The sequence below is a fragment of the Trachurus japonicus genome, chromosome 22 (genome assembly GCF_045865225.1).
Source record: "Trachurus japonicus isolate A0001 chromosome 22, Traja_1.0".
NCBI classification, from domain to species: domain Eukaryota; kingdom Metazoa; phylum Chordata; class Actinopteri; order Carangiformes; family Carangidae; genus Trachurus; species Trachurus japonicus.
Genome location: NC_140928.1, coordinates 26,866,863 through 26,885,068, shown reverse-complemented (window position 1 = coordinate 26,885,068; position 18,206 = coordinate 26,866,863). Strand labels below are relative to the sequence as shown.

The following is an 18,206-nucleotide window of genomic DNA, read 5'->3' as shown; positions in this document are numbered from 1 at the left end:
GCGACACAGCCCTGCTGCAACAGAAACAGCCATGCGCCACTCGCAGCAATGTTATGGTCGCCCGTGTGTCAGGTCGGCGATAGCTGAGTAGGAAACTAACAGCGAAGTGTCGGCGTGTTGAGGTCCGAGGCTCCGGAGGGACGGAGGGCGGCGGGCGGAGGGAGCGGCCTCTTCCTGCTTCTGTGTGACGGCTGTGTGGGGGGGGGCACGGGGACAGGAGGGGGACTGCCATGTAGCTGAGGCAGAAGAATGAGCGGTCAGCACACAGCAGCAGATGGGACAGACGACCACACGGTCCAGCAGGAAAATGAGCTAGAAGCCCTCGCCTCTATCTTCGGGGATGACTTCCAGGATTTGCGGAACAACGACCCGTGGAAGGTAAGTTAGCTAAGAGGTGTTAGCTTCGTGTCCCTCTGTGGGCTGGTGGTGATGGCTGCCTGCGAGCTGACATATGTCACAACTACCTGTGTTTAACTGAGGGGCTTTCCACTGAGGATTGGTTGGCTCTGCTTTCAGGTTAAGAGGCCCCCGGAGGTGCACCTCTGCCTGCGGCCCAGCGGGCTCAACAACGGGCAGGAATGCTACGCGACCGTGGACTTGCAGGTCAGATGTCCTCCCACATATCCAGACGTGTGAGTACTGACCCCCTGACCTTTTATTTTTTGCCATGTGTTCTCAATGGCCATTATTGCCACTGCACTGTGAGGCATTCACGCTCACAGTGACCAGATGCTACAAAAAGTGAAGCTTCACTATTAATCTTCATAAGCTCCATATACTCATTTCTAGAATGAAAGTCAGTGCAGATAAGATAAAACAAACCATTAAAGTGATTGCAGATGGTAATAGTGTTACCACATTTGTTTATATTACATTATATGCAGGCTAAGTATAGTTTTATAAGAGTTTTATGTTCATGTAGTACCACAAGACATAACCTGACACTAGTAATTTATAACCTCATCTTCTTGTTTGTGAAACATTGCTTTTTGTGTCTTGGATACAAGACAGATTTCAGAGGAATCTTAAAAATGTAATCTAATCCACACATCCAATTCAATGCAACACTGGTGTCAGCTGTCATAGGGCGCTGCCTACCAACATGTGGCTGCAGCGAGAATGTTGAAAAGTGTCAAGCACAGACGCTTGTTTACTTTTTCTTTAGTCTGATAGTTCCCGATTAATTCTGCTTTTGGGTAGTTTCATGCAAAAGACAATTATCAAGATGGGGATCCTTTGGAATAGATTAGATTACCCACAATTTCTCATTAGAAAAGAATTTTGCATATTTCTCTCAATGTGCCAGGGCAAACATCCCATGTGCCTGTTAAGTAATCCAGGCACAGTCAGTACAAAGATTTAAGTGTGTAGCTCTAAATGTCGTCTCAGTGTTTACTAGTGATCATTCAGTCTTAGTAATATAATATCTTGGGGCACCATCAGGCCTCCGGAGTTGGAGCTGAAGAATGCCAAAGGCCTCTCAAACGAAAACCTCCAGACCCTTCAGGGCGAACTCAACAAGCTGGCAGCAGTGCGATGTGGGGAGGTGAGAGGCACACACACACACACACACACACACATATACGCAAAACACACAACACACAAACACACAACACACAGACTACTATGAACCTCTGTATGTGTCCACCCAGGTGATGATTTATGAGCTGGCGGACCACATCCAGGGCTTCCTGAGTGAACACAACAAGCCCCCATCAAGCTCCTTCCACGAGGAGATGCTGAAGAACCAGCGGAGGCAGCAGGAGCAACGAGCCCTGGAGGAGCAGCAGAAGATAGACCAGCAGCGCAAACAGGAGGAGGAGACGGTGAGGATGGGACACAGAGAGCTATTCATGCTCAGATTAGCATTCATCAGGGCCTCTGAGCTAATTTTACTTCTAAGTCATTTGACAGGAACATTCACAAAGGACCTTGATTTTCTCCTAAGTTACTAAGATTATCTGATCCTTCTGTGCAACTCAAATCAAATCATCAACACTATCACTTTGAATTAAAACCAGAATACATCAGTGAAGAATCATCAATGAGTAACAGATAATGAATTTATAAATGAAACAAATGACTGGAAATTCTAGTATTTGGTTTTCCCACACACAGAAATGCAGTATAATATAACTTTGCTGCACAGTGCACACTTTTAAAGTCTTTTATCAAAGATAGCGCAAATCTTTGAAGAAAGTGGCATTGGATTAATAGACTGTAAGTGACTGTTGAAGCTGGATTGCTTTTACTTAACTTGTCTGACTTGCACTACCGGTCAAACGTTTTAGAACACTCCAGTTTTCTCCAGTCTTTTATTGAAAAAGATGCAGCTTATAATGTCTCATTGGACTCTGAATGAAATGACAGCATAGAGCAAATGAACAATTGAAGTTAAAAAAGAAACCATTGAATCAATTTATAGACCAAACTGTATTCGAAACTTTTGCCTCATCAAAGTAGCCACCTTAGCACATACAGCTGAACACACTCGTGCCATTCTTTCTACAATGGAAATGAAATATTCTTCAGAAAGTTCTTCCCAGCTCTGCTGCAGAAGATCCCATGCATGTGTGTGTGGCACTTGTAGGTGGCTTTGTTTTCACTCTTCTGAGCTGGACACCGCTCTAATAGCCTATGGTCGTTAGCGGTTAGCTCAGCTCAGCTGGCCTGGCTCCTCTTTGAAGTTTGACAGTAGACCTGCAATACTTTCAACACTCATTTAGAAGTTACATCACATTTATTTTATTAGTACAAAAATAGAAGTGTAAAGTTGTCCAAACCAGCTCGATGGGGTTGAAGTCTGGAGACTGTGCTGGTGGCCACTCCATGTTTTTAAGCTGTGGTTCTGGCATAGCTTGGACTTACTGTTTTGGGCTATTATCTTGCAGTAGGATGAACCTCTGACCATCTAGGCTCATACCAGAGGGTCCTGCATGGCGCTGAAGAATGCTGTGGTAGCCTTTTGGTTCAGGGTGTCTTTCACTCTGTACAAGTGGATCCAGCAACACAGCCCCAGACCATCCTCTGTTTGACATTTGATGTCACACAATGAGGAACCGTCCTTTCGTCTGAAATCTTGATTCATTAGTCCATAAGACCTTCTCCCAGTCTTCTGTAGTTCATTGGTGGTGGCCCAGGCATGCCTCTTTTTCTTTCTTTTTCTTTTTTTTTACATAATTTTTCAGTTTTGGGTAACCTTGCTTTTTAAAAGAAAACCTCTGGCAGTTAACCACTTACCTTTCAAGCTGTTGACTGGACTTGAACTGCTTGAATTCCAATAAAAAAAACTGGAAAAATCAGCTTGTTCTAAAACATTTGAGTGGTAGTGTTTATGAACTTATGTCAAATACTGATAGTATGACTCATAGGGACTCTGTTTATGTCTACTGAAATAACTAATCCCCCACAACCTACAGACATTCAGGTTGAACAGGACATTGACTGTTTGTTGACTTTTTTTCATCCTTGTAGGAGAAAGAGATCATGGCTGTAATCCAAAGAAGAGAGGAGGAGAAGCGAGAGGAAAAGAGAAGGAAGGAAATAGCCAAACAAGTGAGTCGCACCTTTCTACTGATCACCATAGAAAAGCAGTCAAGCACATTTGTAGCTGTAATGCTCCTTTCCTGTGGTGTTTACATTGACAGGAGCGCCTTGAGACCATGGAGCAGCCGGTCACTGCTAACCCCTCCCTGTTGGGGAAGAGCCCTCCCAGCCCGGGTGGAGCTCCTCCTGAACTGATCGAAGCCAAGAAAGGAATTGGTAACCGCCGGCGAACTACCTCGAATACACGCCACAGGTACGCACTTTACACAAACAATAAAAATGCTTCTGATGGTTAAGAAATATTACTAAGAGTTGGGTCTGTTCCACCAGGCGCGACACGGTTAATGAGGACAACCATCGCTCGCAGGAGCTTCTTCATTTCAACAGCAGCACCTTTGGGGAACTTGTTGTCCACAGAGGGAAAGGTTTAGGTGAGAGCCGTCGGAGACCATGTGGCTCTTTTGGTGTAAAGTAGCTTCATATCGCTGCCAGGAAGATGTTTGGTATACATTTGTATCTGTGTCCATGTTTCTGACAGGGGAGAGCCAGAGACTTGGCCGTCATGTTTACTATGGATTCGAGGCAAATTCAGGAGACTTTGCTGTGATCTACGAGTGGTCGCTACGCTGGAGCAAGAAGATGGGCAAGTTCTTCACCAGCCAGGAGAAAGGAAAGATTGAGAACTGTAAAAAGCAGGCAAGTAGAGAAGAAGCTGTAGAGTTCAGTCTGAACACCATATCCACTACATACTTCCTTAAAGGGATAGTTCAACATTTTGGCAAATTGGCCCATTGCCATAATCCTTATAGTTTTAGGAGTAGGTTCGTTACCTTTAATTGTCGGTGCAAGCTGTTTTTAGAACGGCGGAGCAGAGCCGTGAGCTGCTCAGGCTAATGGAATTTCTTGGTTTCCCGTCATCAAAGTCATCTCAAGCAGTCTCTGCATTTGCCTCAAAAACAACGTCTCGTAACATTCCGTTATTATCTCATAGCGTGTTGAATGTGCAGGTCACAACTTCACGAGAGCGTTTTGGAGTTGTTGGATTGTGTATTTGATGAGTTTGATGAGGGAAACCAAGAAATTCCATTAGCCTCCGTAGCGTAGCTCTGAGCAGCTCGCGTCTCTGCTCCACCATACTAAAAACAGCTTTCACCGACAATTAAAGGTAACAAACCTACTGCTGAGACTATAGGGATTATGGTGATTATGCCAATTTGCCAAAATGTTGAACTATCCCTTTAAAACAAGCCACAAATTACAACTTGAATTCCTGTGTAGATCCACGGGGCAGAAAATGAGTTCAGCTCCCTCCTGAAACTGGATCACCCGAACCTGGTGCAGTACATGGCGATGAGCTCCACAGAGAAGGAGGACTGCATCGTGGTCAACCTGCTGGTGGAGCATGTTTCTGGGATCACCCTGAACCAAAGTTTGCTCAGCAACACTCCGGTACCATTGGATAAACTCTGCCACTACACAGCGCAGCTGCTCTCCGCCCTCGACTATCTTCACTCCAACTCCGTAGTCCACAAGCAGCTGGGAGCCTCCAGCGTGCTGCTGGACTCCGAGGGCAACATTCGATTGACCGATTACAGCCTCTCCAAGAGGTTCGCCGATATCTGCAAAGAGGACATTTTCGAACAAGCCCATGTGCGTTTCTCCGAGGATACGGCCATGCCGATGAAAACAGGCAAAAAGGGGGACGTGTGGAACCTGGGGCTGATGCTGCTGGCCCTGAGTCAGGGGAAGGAAGTCAAGGAGTATCCAGTCGCAGTGCCCGGCAGCCTGCCTGCCGACTTCCAGGACTTTCTCCACAAGTATGTAGGGATGGGACACTGCCAGCTTCTTATATAACTTAACTAGACTCTACTAGATTGCATTTACTGGAAATCTCGTACCAATACTTAGAATTAGTGCTGACCATTTTCCAGAGCTCACTGCAGTGTTTTCGATATCTGATTTATTTGGCTTCCAGCTGTCCAGACTAGTCATGCATCATACATCTGGAAATGCAAATAGAATGTTTGGGGGAATCTTAAAAGCTTCACCATTATTGCATAGAGCTGCAACCAATTATTGTTTTATTTATAAATTAATCAATAACCCAATTATTATTTTTTGTTCTCACCAACAAAATTATTCAACCTACCACAATGTAAGATTAAGGTGAGCCATAAATTCTGACAGTACCCTTGAACCATCATATATTTTGGAGATATTCTATTGAAAATTGACACAAATTAATTATTTTTCATAACAGTCACATAGCTGATTTTCATTGTGCAGAAATGAATGGAAACCAGTGGGTGCCTGGAATGGAGGAAGAATATGTTTAAAACGGGGACTAATTTGAAGCATGTGTGATTTGTTGTAAACATGCAGCAACGCTGGTCTGTTCCCGGGGGTCACTGTGTTTTATAGGCTGTCTGTTAGCTAACAGTGCTGCCTCTTTAAAATGGTTTTTAATTTAAGATGTTTTGTTCAGAGTTTTTGTCACGAGAGATGCTCCACTCCAACAAACTAAATCAGATGGTCAGTGTGTGTCTGTGTGTGTGGTGTTGTCAGCCAACCACTAACACAGTGAGGATTAGGACAATAGAGGGGAATTTTCCAGATGAATGACAGAGCTTCCTGTCCAGTGGAAATGTCCATTACTGTATGTGTCTCTGTGTCCTAGGTGTGTGTGCCTGAATGATGCTGAACGTTGGACAGCCCAGCAACTGCTGGACCACTCCTTCCTCAAGCCTCCTTCACCTAGAACTATGCCTCAGTCCCAGGATGCCAGCCCAGAAGGTGATAACAGCAGAAACACCTTTGAACACAAGTTAAACATAGTAGATCCAAGTAAAACGATTCTGTGACATACATTTGAATCAACAAACAAGAGAAGTACAGGTTTCTACAAGAAATTAAGTTTTTGAAGGTGGCTGTACTAGAACTGCACACTGATCCTGTTTTCAATATTATCTCTGCATGGTAAATACAGTACCAAATGTTTCAAGTATATCAATGTTAACACAAAGCAGTCACAGGATGTTCTCTGTAAGACATTGACAGACATTCTACGGCAGTTTGGATTGAAAAAACAAGTTTGATTAATTATAGCTGCTGCGCAGCGATGGGTCGGGTCCGGGCTACTTTTGGGCAAATTTAGGCAATTCTGAGCAACAAACAGGAGAATAGGAAGACAGGACAGTTGACCTTATGATGTTCAATTTGCATCAGTTGAGGATTGAACCCACAACCTCGGGAACCAAAGACCGTTGTCTATCGCACTGAGCTAACTGACAAGTGGCAGTTCAACAGTGGCTTCACAAGTTGAGTAAGCCATTCACTGTCGTGTAGGCATATTTGAAACCACAGTAAAAAGAAAAATCAGTTTTTGAGGTAAAATAATAATATGTACTTGTTGAACATCTACTATGAGTCGTTAGGAGCCTTCGCACATGGTCCAGTCCAAGCTATTTGGATTTTTAAACTTAGAGGCTTGCTGTGATGCCACCATTAGTACAACTGTCTTGTGTTTCATGTTGAGGAGATCTGACATTTTGATCTGTCATCATCATCATCATCACCCTTGCTGGGTCTCGAACTCACAATCTCTGACACCTAACTCGCTGAGCTAATTGGGTGGTAGTGAGACCTGCTGTGTAGCTTCATTTATCCACTCAGGGAGTCAGTGCCCGGGCAGCTGTTGTGATGAAATGGTCAAAATGTCAGAAATTCTGTTATCTAAACAAAAATCTGATAATAAATGGGATCTGGCATGGGGTTGGACAACATTTCCATGCTGTCAAGATGCAATTTATGTTTTATCAGATTTTTGTTCAGAATTTTACCTCAAAAACTGATTTTTCTTTTTACTGTGGTTTCAAATCTGCCTGCGCGACAGTGAATGGCTTAATCAATTTGTGTAGCCACTGTTGAACTGCCACTTGTCAATTAGCTCAGTGCGATAGACAATGGTCTTTGGTTCCCGAGGTTGTGGGTTCAATCCTCAACTGGTGCAAATTGAGCATTATAAGGTCAACAGTTCTGTCTTCCTATTCTCCTGTTTGTTGCTCAGAATTTGCCTAAATTTTCCAAAATTAGCCCGGACCCGACCCATTGCTGCGCAGCAGCTATAATTATCTTGTTGTAATTTGTAGTGGCTTCACAACACTTTCTTTTTTGCTCAGTGTTGGAATCAAAGTCACCAATTTTTTGAAACCCACAGAAAGTTCTGTGAGTTCTTCAGGACTTTCCCACCAACATTCTGTCTCTGCTGAGCGTTTTACAGATTCAATTGAGCCTAAACAAATCCAAAATACCCTTGGTTCCCAAGTGGCATAATCAGGCTGTCAGAGGTTCAAAATCCCAGATGACCAAAGTCCAATTGTGCAATAATGTACCAATTCATATAGATGGTATCCAAATGCTTTTGACTTGTTTAGACGTTGACAATATTGGAGAATCATCATAACATAAAAAATAGTCGTTTACAGATACACACAGTAAAAAAAAAACATAATTTCCCAGGACTTAATGTGGCGTCTTCAGAAGCTTATTTTGTCTGAACAACAGCCCTAATTGTGTTAATGAATAATTTGCCATCATTTCTGCAAATCCTCATAATTGAGAAGCAGAAAACAGAACACAAAGCATTTTTCTGGAGTCAATTTGAAGTAATTTTCTGTCAGGACAACTTGCCGATTAAATTATTTATTTGTAGTTGATTAAAGACTTACTTATTTAGTCTCTTATGATGTTCGTGCTTACATTTATTATGATATTTATTATTCAGATTTTATTTTTATATTTTTTGGACTTTTTATTGCCTTTAATCAATGGCACAGAGGGGGGGGGGGGATGACATGCAGGAAAGGGCTGCCCGAAGCGGGATTCGAACTGGGGCTGCCTGCAGTGAGGACTGTAGCCTCAACATGTTAACAATTAATTTTTTGATGGTGTTTCACTGATTGAGAAACAAAATTTTGTCCTCTTGTGCATGTAAATGCACAACAAAAATGACAATAAAAATCATTGAATCCTTGAATGTTTTCATCTTTCTGGTCAGAATTGATCCCATACATTATGCTGTTGTGAAAATCATAGTGAAAACACTTTTCTTTCTCCTCTCAGATCTGGCTGTGGACTTTGCATCATCTGTTATGCCACGCAGTCACATCCTCAATGCTCTGTTCAGCTCCGGCGTGCAGAGGCAGTTCTCCCGCTACTTCAATGAGTTTGAGGAGCTGCAGCTTCTGGGAAAAGGAGCGTTTGGTGCCGTAATCAAGGTCCCTTCTTTTATTCCTGTAGCAGCTTTAGGGTGAGACGACGTCACACCGGAAAGACTGATTTCATCCTGTCCGCTGTGTCACTCTTTCCCTCTCCCGCACCTCCAGGTTCAGAACAAACTGGACGGCTGTTACTACGCCGTGAAGCGCATCCAGGTCAACCCGGCCAGCAAGCAGTTCAGACGGATCAAAGGCGAGGTGACGCTGCTCTCGCGCCTCAACCACGAGAACATCGTCCGTTACTACAACGCGTGGATCGAGCGGCACGAGACTCCGTCCACGGGGGTGCTGAGCAACACCGACAGCTCCGAGCCGCATAGCACCGCCGACAAGCCCCCGCGGGGCAGAGCGCCCCCGCAGCGCCTCAACGAGCTCGGTCTCCTTGACGACGTGGAGGACGTCGCCCCGCCTCCGGCCCTGTCCAGCTCCGTGGAGTGGTCCACCTCCATTGAGAGGTCCTCCAGCGCCAAGTGTAGTGGACACCAGTCCAGTGATGACGAGGATGACGATGATGATGACGAAGAGGATGTGTTCGGTGCCTCTTTTTTGTAAGTTTTGTATTTTTTTTTCCACAGCAAGACTTGGTCCTGCTCCAAGAATGGATTCCTCACCTTTTTTTTTTTTTTTGCTCTTAGGCCGTCAGATAGTGAGAGTGAGATCATCTTTGCAGATGGTGATGGAAGCACAGACGATATGTCTCAGGTTTGAATATTGTTACTTTTATGAAAGGGATACTTCACCCAAAATAGATAATTCATCAATCATCTACTCACCGTCATGCCAAGGAAGGGTTTGGAGAACTTTCGGAGTCATCAAAACGCTTTTGGAGTTTCGGGGGGGATCCGGCTGGCAACAGATTTTCATATAATGGCGGCGGATAGAGCCCACCTTTGAATCGACCCCCCCTGGAACTCCAAAAGCGGTTTGATAACTCCAAAAGTTCTCCAAACCCTTCCTTGGCATGACGGTGAATAGAGGATTGGTGAATTATCTATTTTGGGTGAAGTATCCCTTTAACATATTTATTTATTGATCTTTTTAGCTTATTAATATAGTTCATCTTTGTCAGTGCCTTCTTCACAGTTTAAAAAAACTCATCTTTCCTCAGCTTGTGCCAAGCACCAGGCCGGCGACTGAAACGACAGAGAGCACGGACTCAGATCGACCTCTCCTCATAGCACATTACTTGTACATACAAGTAAGCTTGCACCACAATGCTCCACTGTTGCCACTAGAGGTCTCTGATACCCCACAGATAAATACATACATGCGTTCTGCCCCCCTCAGATGGAATACTGTGAAAAGAGCACTTTAAGAGACACCATAGACCACGGCCTGCATCAGGACCAGACTCGCCTATGGAGGCTGTTCAGGGAAATCCTGGACGGCCTGGCTTACATCCACGAGCAGGTAAAGTACATCGGTGACATAAACAAAGACAAAACCGTGATTTGATCAACCACGACCAAGCGTAACTCGTTCTGTTTCTCCTCCACAAGGGGATGATCCACAGGGACCTGAAGCCTGTCAACATCTTCCTCGACTCACAGGACCACGTGAAGATCGGAGACTTCGGCCTGGCTACGGACCATCCCGCTAACGTGGTATGCAGTTAACAGCTCCACCCTGCTGACAGGCCGGGAGAAGCTGCTAATGTGATGGATTTTCTGTGACGTATTGAAACCATGCTGCTCTGTCTGGTTGCACATATCCAACATGTGGCTTTTACAGTTAGATAGATGGAAGTCTTTTGAGCTGATGGAGAAAATGTGTCTGTCTTTCAGGCTGCAGGTAAATTTGAGGTGGATGAGGGTGGCTCTGCGCTGACCAAATCAGACCCAACAGGTATGAACTGTTAAAGCACTATGACCTCTGACTACTGTGGTGCCTGAGGTGAATGTTTCAACGCTTTGTGTTACTTTTGCGTCACCGTCCACAGATAACATGACAGGCATGGTTGGGACTGCCCTCTACGTCAGTCCAGAGGTTGAAGGGAATACTAAAGCCACCTACAACCAAGTACGAATTCAACATCTTCCATCTGATAACCATATATTATGGTTATTTAAAGTTGAGTTTCATAATGTTGCGTGTTGTATTGTTCTGTCCTCAGAAAGTCGACCTGTTCAGTCTGGGAATCATCCTCTTTGAGATGTCCTACAGGCCGATGACCACCGGGGCCGAGCGCATCTCTGTCCTGAGCCAGCTACGTGTGGTGTGTTCGCTTTCAGAGCTAGAAAGAAATAAAGAAGGGGAGTGATTTAAGATATGCACGGGGTCTTACTCACCTCATCTCTTCTCATGCTGCAGGAGCCCATCTTCTTCCCAGAGGACTTTACTGTGAATGAGCGAGCACAACAGGTGAGGAGGAGGGGGCGAGGGCTGTAAATGCAGTTTTGACAGGAATCATTGCACCCTGAAATTCCAGTTGAACATTAGAAAACCTCTGTGTGTCTTTTGTCTCTGCGTCTATCAGAGGAAGGTGATACAGTGGCTGCTGAACCATGACCCCGCCCTGCGGCCCACCACCCAGGAGCTGCTGAAGAGCGATCTGCTGCCCCCGCCCCAGATGGAGGAGTCGGAGCTGCACGAGGTGCTGCAGCACACCATGGCCAACGTCAACGGCAAAGCCTACCGCACCATGGTGGGCCAGCTGTTCGCTCAGAACCCCTCACCCGTCATGGATTACACCTACGACATAGACATTCATAAGGTATGGGCGGTCATTTATTTATTGTGAAAGACAAAACAAACAACGTAGTGCACATACATTCGTGTATATACTGTACTAGGGCTGACTCAAAAAAATTGAAGCTTCAAAGCTTTGTTCTTTGCCATGGTAATCGACCATGAAGTCCATGATCGAATAGTTTTTTTGACACCGGTTCTCATCGGCAATTGTTGAAATGAGAAGGCTACTTGACATCATGAAAACCTGCCTGATAAGTTTTGGAGACATTATGTCCTCCACGTCAGACGTTATGATCGCACCCCAATCGATCGATTTTATGTCTGCGAATACTCGATTATCTAAATATGATAATCGGGACAGCCATAGTATATACAAAGTGTGAACAAGGTGTGTGTGTGTGCATGTAATTATAGTGTAAGTGTAATATATTTATTTATTTGTTTGTTTGTTTATTTCGGGCATGTCAGTTAGATAATCATCATCACACATTATCTTAGTTCAAATAATACAATACACATGGCCGAAAGGGAAAGCAGGAGAAGCAAAAGCTTATCTAGTCCCGCCCCCGTTACCCACAGAATACATTATCTTCATCATACTTTTTTCTCATGACATTTTGACATAACATGTTACAACAGTAGGTAGTAATACCACTATATGAATGTGGTTATTTATGTGGTTATAAATGGTAGTTATTATAACAATAATAGTAATAGCAGTAATAAAGAAAGAAATTAAATAATAATAATAGTAATACGGTAATAGTATCGGTCATAATAATAAAAACGATAATAATAATAATATTAATAATAATAGTTGTGACCATGTTTTCATGTTACCTGTGGCCACACTGTAGCAGGTTTGAACTCGACATGGCTGCTTTTAGTGTAAACATATTTGAATAAAGCATGTCTACCTTATTGGATTTGATAAGTAGATTACTAAAAAGGTTTACTTGTGGATATCTGGTGCAGAACTAATTCTAAAGCACATTTTCCCATTAGGAAAATGATTTACCCCAGCCAAGGTCATGAGAAAGCTCAGGGTTTCTTCTGAATTCGCTTAAATAGAATTGAAGAACCACTGAACTTAGACACACAGGTCATTCAAATCATTGTTATTACTTATCATAAGTCTGGGGGCATCGAGTGGCACAGGAGGTTAAGCAGGCGCCCCATGTATAGAGGCGTCCCACATCCTGCATGTCATTCCCCCTCTCTTAGCCTCCCCATTTCCTGTCTCTCTCAACTGTTCTATCTAATAAAGGAGTGAAAAGCCAAAAGAAATATCTTTAAAAAACTATAAAATAATAATGATTATCATAAGTCTCACAATTATACGCAGCTGTTTCCCATCTCTGCCTTTAGATGTCACTGCAGTCATATGAACGGCTGCACCGAGCCCTCTGTGGGTTTGTGAGAGAGCAGCAGAAGGCCTGTTAGTGCTTAATCGATGTCCCCTGATCCCTAACAGAGAGTGTTTGTTTGGTCTCCCTCCAGGGCAGCTTCAGCTTCAACAGTGCCAAATTGCAGCAGCATGTGTATGAAACAATCACCAGGATCTTCAAGAAGCACGGTGAGTACACTACGCTCGGTGGATGTGTGCGTGAGGGAGTCTGTGCGGCAAACCGCTTGGACTCCTGACCTGCTGCATGCGCCCCAACATCTGCTCCAGCGAGCGGCGGCTAAACAATAAGTGCACTGTTGGGCCGCTCACATTCTGTGCAGGTGCCAGTGTTATTTTTGTACACACACCGCTGATGATGTCCAGCTGTACTTATTTGTTTATCCACGCTTTGTATCTGCTCGCATGCATCGGTTCTTCTCAGGGTGAGGGTTATGTTATCTTATGCAGATGTTGCAGTGATACACAGTGTTTGTCTTTAGGATCAGTGCGTCTCCAGACACCGCTGTTCCTCCCAAGAAACAGGAAGTTGTATGATGGCAGCGAGCTGGCCTGCTTCATGGACCACAGCGGAATGCTGGTTACACTGCCCTATGACCTTCGCGTGAGCCCAGAACACACACACATATAACACACACACACACACACACACACACACACACACAGGTGTGTATGTCTGCACATGCACACAAACACTAATTATCTGACTATTCATGCATCAGCAAATGCAAACACACACACACACACACACACACACACACACACACACACACACACACACACAGCGTGAGGCTGCAATCAGCAGCTGCCTTGAGATCCTGCTACCTCAGGAAACCCTGAGGACTAAATGGCTGTTTCCACACTGTGATTGATTACAGCCTGGTACACACACTGACTTCACTGTCATTATACAAGTGCACCCAATATCTCTCTTTTCACCTTTAGATGGCGTTTGCAAGATTCGTCGCTCGCAATAACATAACTCATCTGAAAAGGTAAAGTTTGATGATTTAACACATATTCATGTGAGCAGTGCTTTATTTATCCATGAATTAGTATTGATTCATCCAGTAGATAATAGCTCCCAGGGCTCCAGGCTGCCCCTAAATGGGGACATTTTGCCCCTAAAATCTGAGACAGTGCAAGTAAATTGTTTATCTGCTTGCGCATGTGTGACCAGTAAATTTGCTGTTGGCTAATAGAACCATTGGTGCATACTTCCTCCTTGTTAATCCTAGTGTACCAGAGGCAAATCCTGATTTAGAGTATCATGAGGATCCTCATCAAAGAAGTTATCAATAATACAGTGAAAAGGAAATGTGAATATTTGCTTTGCAAGTCAAATTACTGTGCGCCCGTAAATTTTCTGCTTGTGCTCCTAAAATCTTAAGTTAGGGGCCACTATCTAGTAAAAGTCAAGTTCATTATGTGTATTATAGATGATTCTGTCTTTAACAGTACAAACCAGGGAACTAAATGCCTTAATTAAGTACTCTGTTGCGTTTCTGTCTTTTGATGAAATACTTTAATATAAACGGTTATAATAATTAAGTCGGTGATGTTGTGATAAAACCTAGAGCTTTAGGGTTTCTTCATTGTCTCCACCAAATTAAAGTTCTTCAGCTTAATCACCAGTCAGGCTTGTGTTCAGATGAACTGCAGCATTTAAATGCGCTCGGATCATCACTTAAAATAATCTGAATCTCTCGGGAAACGAGACCTACACATTGGGAGTAAACACCGTGTGTCTGTTTGTCTTTGTCGTCCCTGTAGGTACAGCATTGAACGCGTCTTCCGCCCGAGGAAGCTGGACCGCGCTCACCCGAGGGAGCTCCTGGAGTGCGCCTTTGACATCATCACACCCGTCACCAACAGCCTGCTCCCTGACGCTGAGACTATTTACACCATCTCTGAAATAGTCCAGGAATTCCCTGCACTACAGGTGACACACACACACACACACACACTGTCTTTGAAATGATCTAGTGAGCTGACAGTTTGTGCTGCCCTGTCTCGACACACTTTCACAGAACAGTGTGTTGATGTGCTGGACGCATCATTGTTCTTTTTACTTCCCTTCGGATGCCACCATCGCACCCGGTCCTGTTGTTGTTTTTTCCCGTGTTACTTCCCGCCTCACATTCCTAACATACCAAAGTGTGTATAATCCTGACAGATTTACACTGTAGTTATTATTTACATAATAAATCTGTTATGAGCAGCTCTGTCCACTTCCTTCCCTCCCTCCCAGCTCAGTCCATTTCCTGCCTGCGTGTCCCAGTGCTGCGTCAAGTCTCCAGTCGCAAGCATTCCTGTGCATGTCGCACAAACCCAGTCAACCTTGGCTCCCTCCTCTATTCCATCCCTCACAGTTCCTCTCCAGCACCCAGCTCTTTGTGTGAAAGCTTTTAAGAATATGTGAGTCAGACAGAATGAGAGGGCAGCCGGACACGGTGGTTATTATTCACTGAGGCGCTCGTCGTACAGTAGTGCTTGTGGTATTGTCAGTAATTGCGGCCGAGTGGGTTAAAGGTGTGTTTGCTTGTGTTTTGTGACCGCAGGAAAGGAACTACAACATTTACCTGAACCACACCAGCTTGTTGAAAGCCATCCTGCTCCACAGCGGCGTCCCCGAGGACAAACTGAGCCAGGCCTCCAGCATACTGTGTGATGCCATGGTCAGTGCAAGGCCACACCTGCATCACAGATGTTGTTGATATTCTGGTTCAAACATATACAGTAGTGTTTTTTTCACCAAATATGGAAGTATAACTTTTCCCTGACCTTTTTTTTCTTTCTTTCTGTGTATTTGCTTCAGAGTGAAAAACTGACCAAACGTGAGGTGGAGGCGAAGTTCTGCAACTTTTCACTGTCAACCAACAGTGTGAGTGTCCACCGGAGGTCGTGACCTCTTCGTAGAAACAATCAGCAGGGTTCCCATGTGTCCTGGAAAACCAGGGAAAACCTGGAAAATCGTTGACCAATTTTCCAGTCATGGAAAACACATGGAAAATTAGAAAAAAAAAGTCAAATGTCCTGGAAAAGCTCGAGTTGTCCTGGAAAATTATTCATCACATCATGACATCAGCTACTAGAGCTCTATTTGACTTTTTCCACCAAGGATTTCTATTCCAAAGAAAACTAGAGATTTTGAGTTGATTAATGTTTCCAGGATTGGTCCTATTGTCTCTTCTGCTGTGTTACAGATCGAGGAGCAGCAGAGAGCTGTTATAGGCCTGGTTTATAAACAAAAAAACAACATGTTTTTGTGATATATTTGTCATAATTTCTAAGGATGTAAGAGGTCATTTCATAGATAAGCTAGAGCCAAAGACTGCACATCTTTAAAGGGATAGTTCAACATTTTGGCAAATTGGCCCATTGCCATAATCCCTATAGTTTTAGGAGTAGGTTTGTTACAGTACCTTTAATTGTCGGTGCAAGCTATTTTTAGAACGGTGGAGCAGAGTGGTGAGCTGCTCAGAGCTAAGCTACAGAGGCTAATGGGATTTCTTGGTTTCCCTCATCAAACTCATCAAATATTGTCTGGTGGACAAGTTGTGACCTGCACATTCACCACGCTATGAGATAATAACACAACGTTACGAGACAGAGTTGTTTTCGAGGTAAATCCATGCAAAACCGCTGATGCGCGTTCCTGTAGGGGGCAGTTTTTCGGCAAGCAGTCTCTGCATTTGCCTCGTATTATCTCATAGCGTGGTGAATGTGCAGGTCCTGACTGTTAAACTATCCCTTTAAATCAGACTTCTGGGAGAGAGAATGAGAGAGAGGAATAAACATTGAAACAAACTGGTTAAATATACAAAAAAAGGTACAAAAATACTTTTTCAAAGCATGAATGGGACAGGGGGTGTTTGTTTATGGTGTAATAACATGTCTGTCAGACTGTAGCAGCTGAAAATGTCCTGGAAAATGATTTCAAGAGAGCGTGAACCCTGAATCAGCCTTCCAGCAGCACGCTCATACTCACTGAGGTCTCTCCCCCTCTTTGTTACCCTCCGCCCCCCCACCCCAGTTGCAGACACTGTACAAATACATAGAACAGAAGGGGGATCTACAGGACCTGGCGCCACTGCTGACATCACTCACCAAACAGAAGACCGCCGTCACCCAGCTCGCCAAGCAGGGCCTCAAGGACCTGGAGGAGCTCACAACGCTTCTGCGCAGACTGGGAGTTAAACTGCAGGTGATTTTTAGATAGATAAATGCAGCTTGAAAGCGTGTTCATGTTCTCTCTTTTTCTAACGTAGACCTGTCCCCTCTGCAGGTGGTGGTCAACTTAGGTTTAGTCTACAAGGTGCAGCACCACTCTGGGGTCATCTTCCAGTTTGTGGCTTTTATTAGGAAACGCAAGCGGACTGTGCCAGATATAGTGGCTGCTGGAGGGCGCTACGACCACTTGGTAGGTTCTTACAGTCATTCATCATTCTGCATATTAGAACTCATAAAAGTGGTTTGGAGATATGGCAAAAATCTGCAGCTATTATTTTACGTGGGCAAATCTTTTCCTTCCACGTATGTATGTATTATATGTGAACCATATTTTTTTCCACCTTGAATCTAGGTCTTCTGTCTGTGCTACATTAATTCCATATGATGCAGTCTTATGTGGTATCTTCATATGGTTTGTTCTCTTCTGCTTTTAGATCATGGAGTTTAGAGGGCCAGCTCACACAGTACCAGTCCCTTCTGCAGTAGGGGCCAGTGTGGCCCTGGATAAAGTCTGTGCTGCTATTGCCAACATGGAGGAGCCGGTGAGAGACAGAGACACACACATAATGAGATCTGACATTCTTGATTATTGTAATGAAGGAGCAGCAGGCAGAGTTTCATATTTAATGATGCCTTATTACAGCAGTCGGCCGCCACACAGCCACTTTTAGAAACATGTTAATAACTATGATCACTGTGACTCTTGACGCCATTAAGTTATTTCTGGAGGAGCATCATGTTCTATATTCCAGATTCAGAATTGGGAAGCGATGCCCAGATGAAAGCTGCATATAGTTTAAAGATGGAGACGAACTTTGAAATGACTCCTTTATTACAAATGTTTCCACTATTTGACTGTTTTTGTTTTGTTTACATTCTCTGTGTTTTCTCTTCAGCCATCAGTGAGCTCCTGTGATGCCCTCGTGGTCCCAGTGGGACACTCTTCAATGTCCAAAGCCATCAGTGTTGTTCAGAAGCTGTGGAGCACCGGTATCTCTGCGGACATCGCCTATGATGTCTCACAGGTTAGCAGCAGTCCTGCATTCACTGTTTGA

General features: G+C 44.2%; 1 protein-coding gene across 1 annotated transcript in view; it reads left to right on the top strand.

Annotated features, from left to right (window-relative positions):
* eif2ak4 (eukaryotic translation initiation factor 2 alpha kinase 4) overlaps window positions 1-18,206 on the top strand; it is a 28,177-nt gene continuing 9,971 nt past the window's right edge. The window contains exons 1-31 of the mRNA XM_085767479.1: window positions 1-378; window positions 517-632; window positions 1,444-1,546; window positions 1,653-1,826; window positions 3,475-3,555; window positions 3,648-3,799; window positions 3,877-3,977; window positions 4,085-4,242; window positions 4,825-5,363; window positions 6,224-6,339; window positions 8,668-8,822; window positions 8,931-9,370; window positions 9,458-9,524; window positions 9,931-10,020; window positions 10,110-10,232; window positions 10,322-10,426; window positions 10,607-10,667; window positions 10,762-10,841; window positions 10,936-11,037; window positions 11,133-11,183; window positions 11,299-11,535; window positions 13,014-13,089; window positions 13,401-13,522; window positions 13,864-13,913; window positions 14,692-14,860; window positions 15,480-15,596; window positions 15,737-15,802; window positions 16,955-17,125; window positions 17,207-17,341; window positions 17,586-17,693; window positions 18,048-18,176. Of these exons, the coding sequence (XP_085623605.1) occupies window positions 250-378; window positions 517-632; window positions 1,444-1,546; window positions 1,653-1,826; window positions 3,475-3,555; window positions 3,648-3,799; window positions 3,877-3,977; window positions 4,085-4,242; window positions 4,825-5,363; window positions 6,224-6,339; window positions 8,668-8,822; window positions 8,931-9,370; window positions 9,458-9,524; window positions 9,931-10,020; window positions 10,110-10,232; window positions 10,322-10,426; window positions 10,607-10,667; window positions 10,762-10,841; window positions 10,936-11,037; window positions 11,133-11,183; window positions 11,299-11,535; window positions 13,014-13,089; window positions 13,401-13,522; window positions 13,864-13,913; window positions 14,692-14,860; window positions 15,480-15,596; window positions 15,737-15,802; window positions 16,955-17,125; window positions 17,207-17,341; window positions 17,586-17,693; window positions 18,048-18,176 (4,323 nt within the window). The 5' untranslated portion in view covers window positions 1-249. The remainder of the gene's footprint in view (window positions 379-516; window positions 633-1,443; window positions 1,547-1,652; window positions 1,827-3,474; window positions 3,556-3,647; window positions 3,800-3,876; window positions 3,978-4,084; window positions 4,243-4,824; window positions 5,364-6,223; window positions 6,340-8,667; window positions 8,823-8,930; window positions 9,371-9,457; window positions 9,525-9,930; window positions 10,021-10,109; window positions 10,233-10,321; window positions 10,427-10,606; window positions 10,668-10,761; window positions 10,842-10,935; window positions 11,038-11,132; window positions 11,184-11,298; window positions 11,536-13,013; window positions 13,090-13,400; window positions 13,523-13,863; window positions 13,914-14,691; window positions 14,861-15,479; window positions 15,597-15,736; window positions 15,803-16,954; window positions 17,126-17,206; window positions 17,342-17,585; window positions 17,694-18,047; window positions 18,177-18,206) is intronic.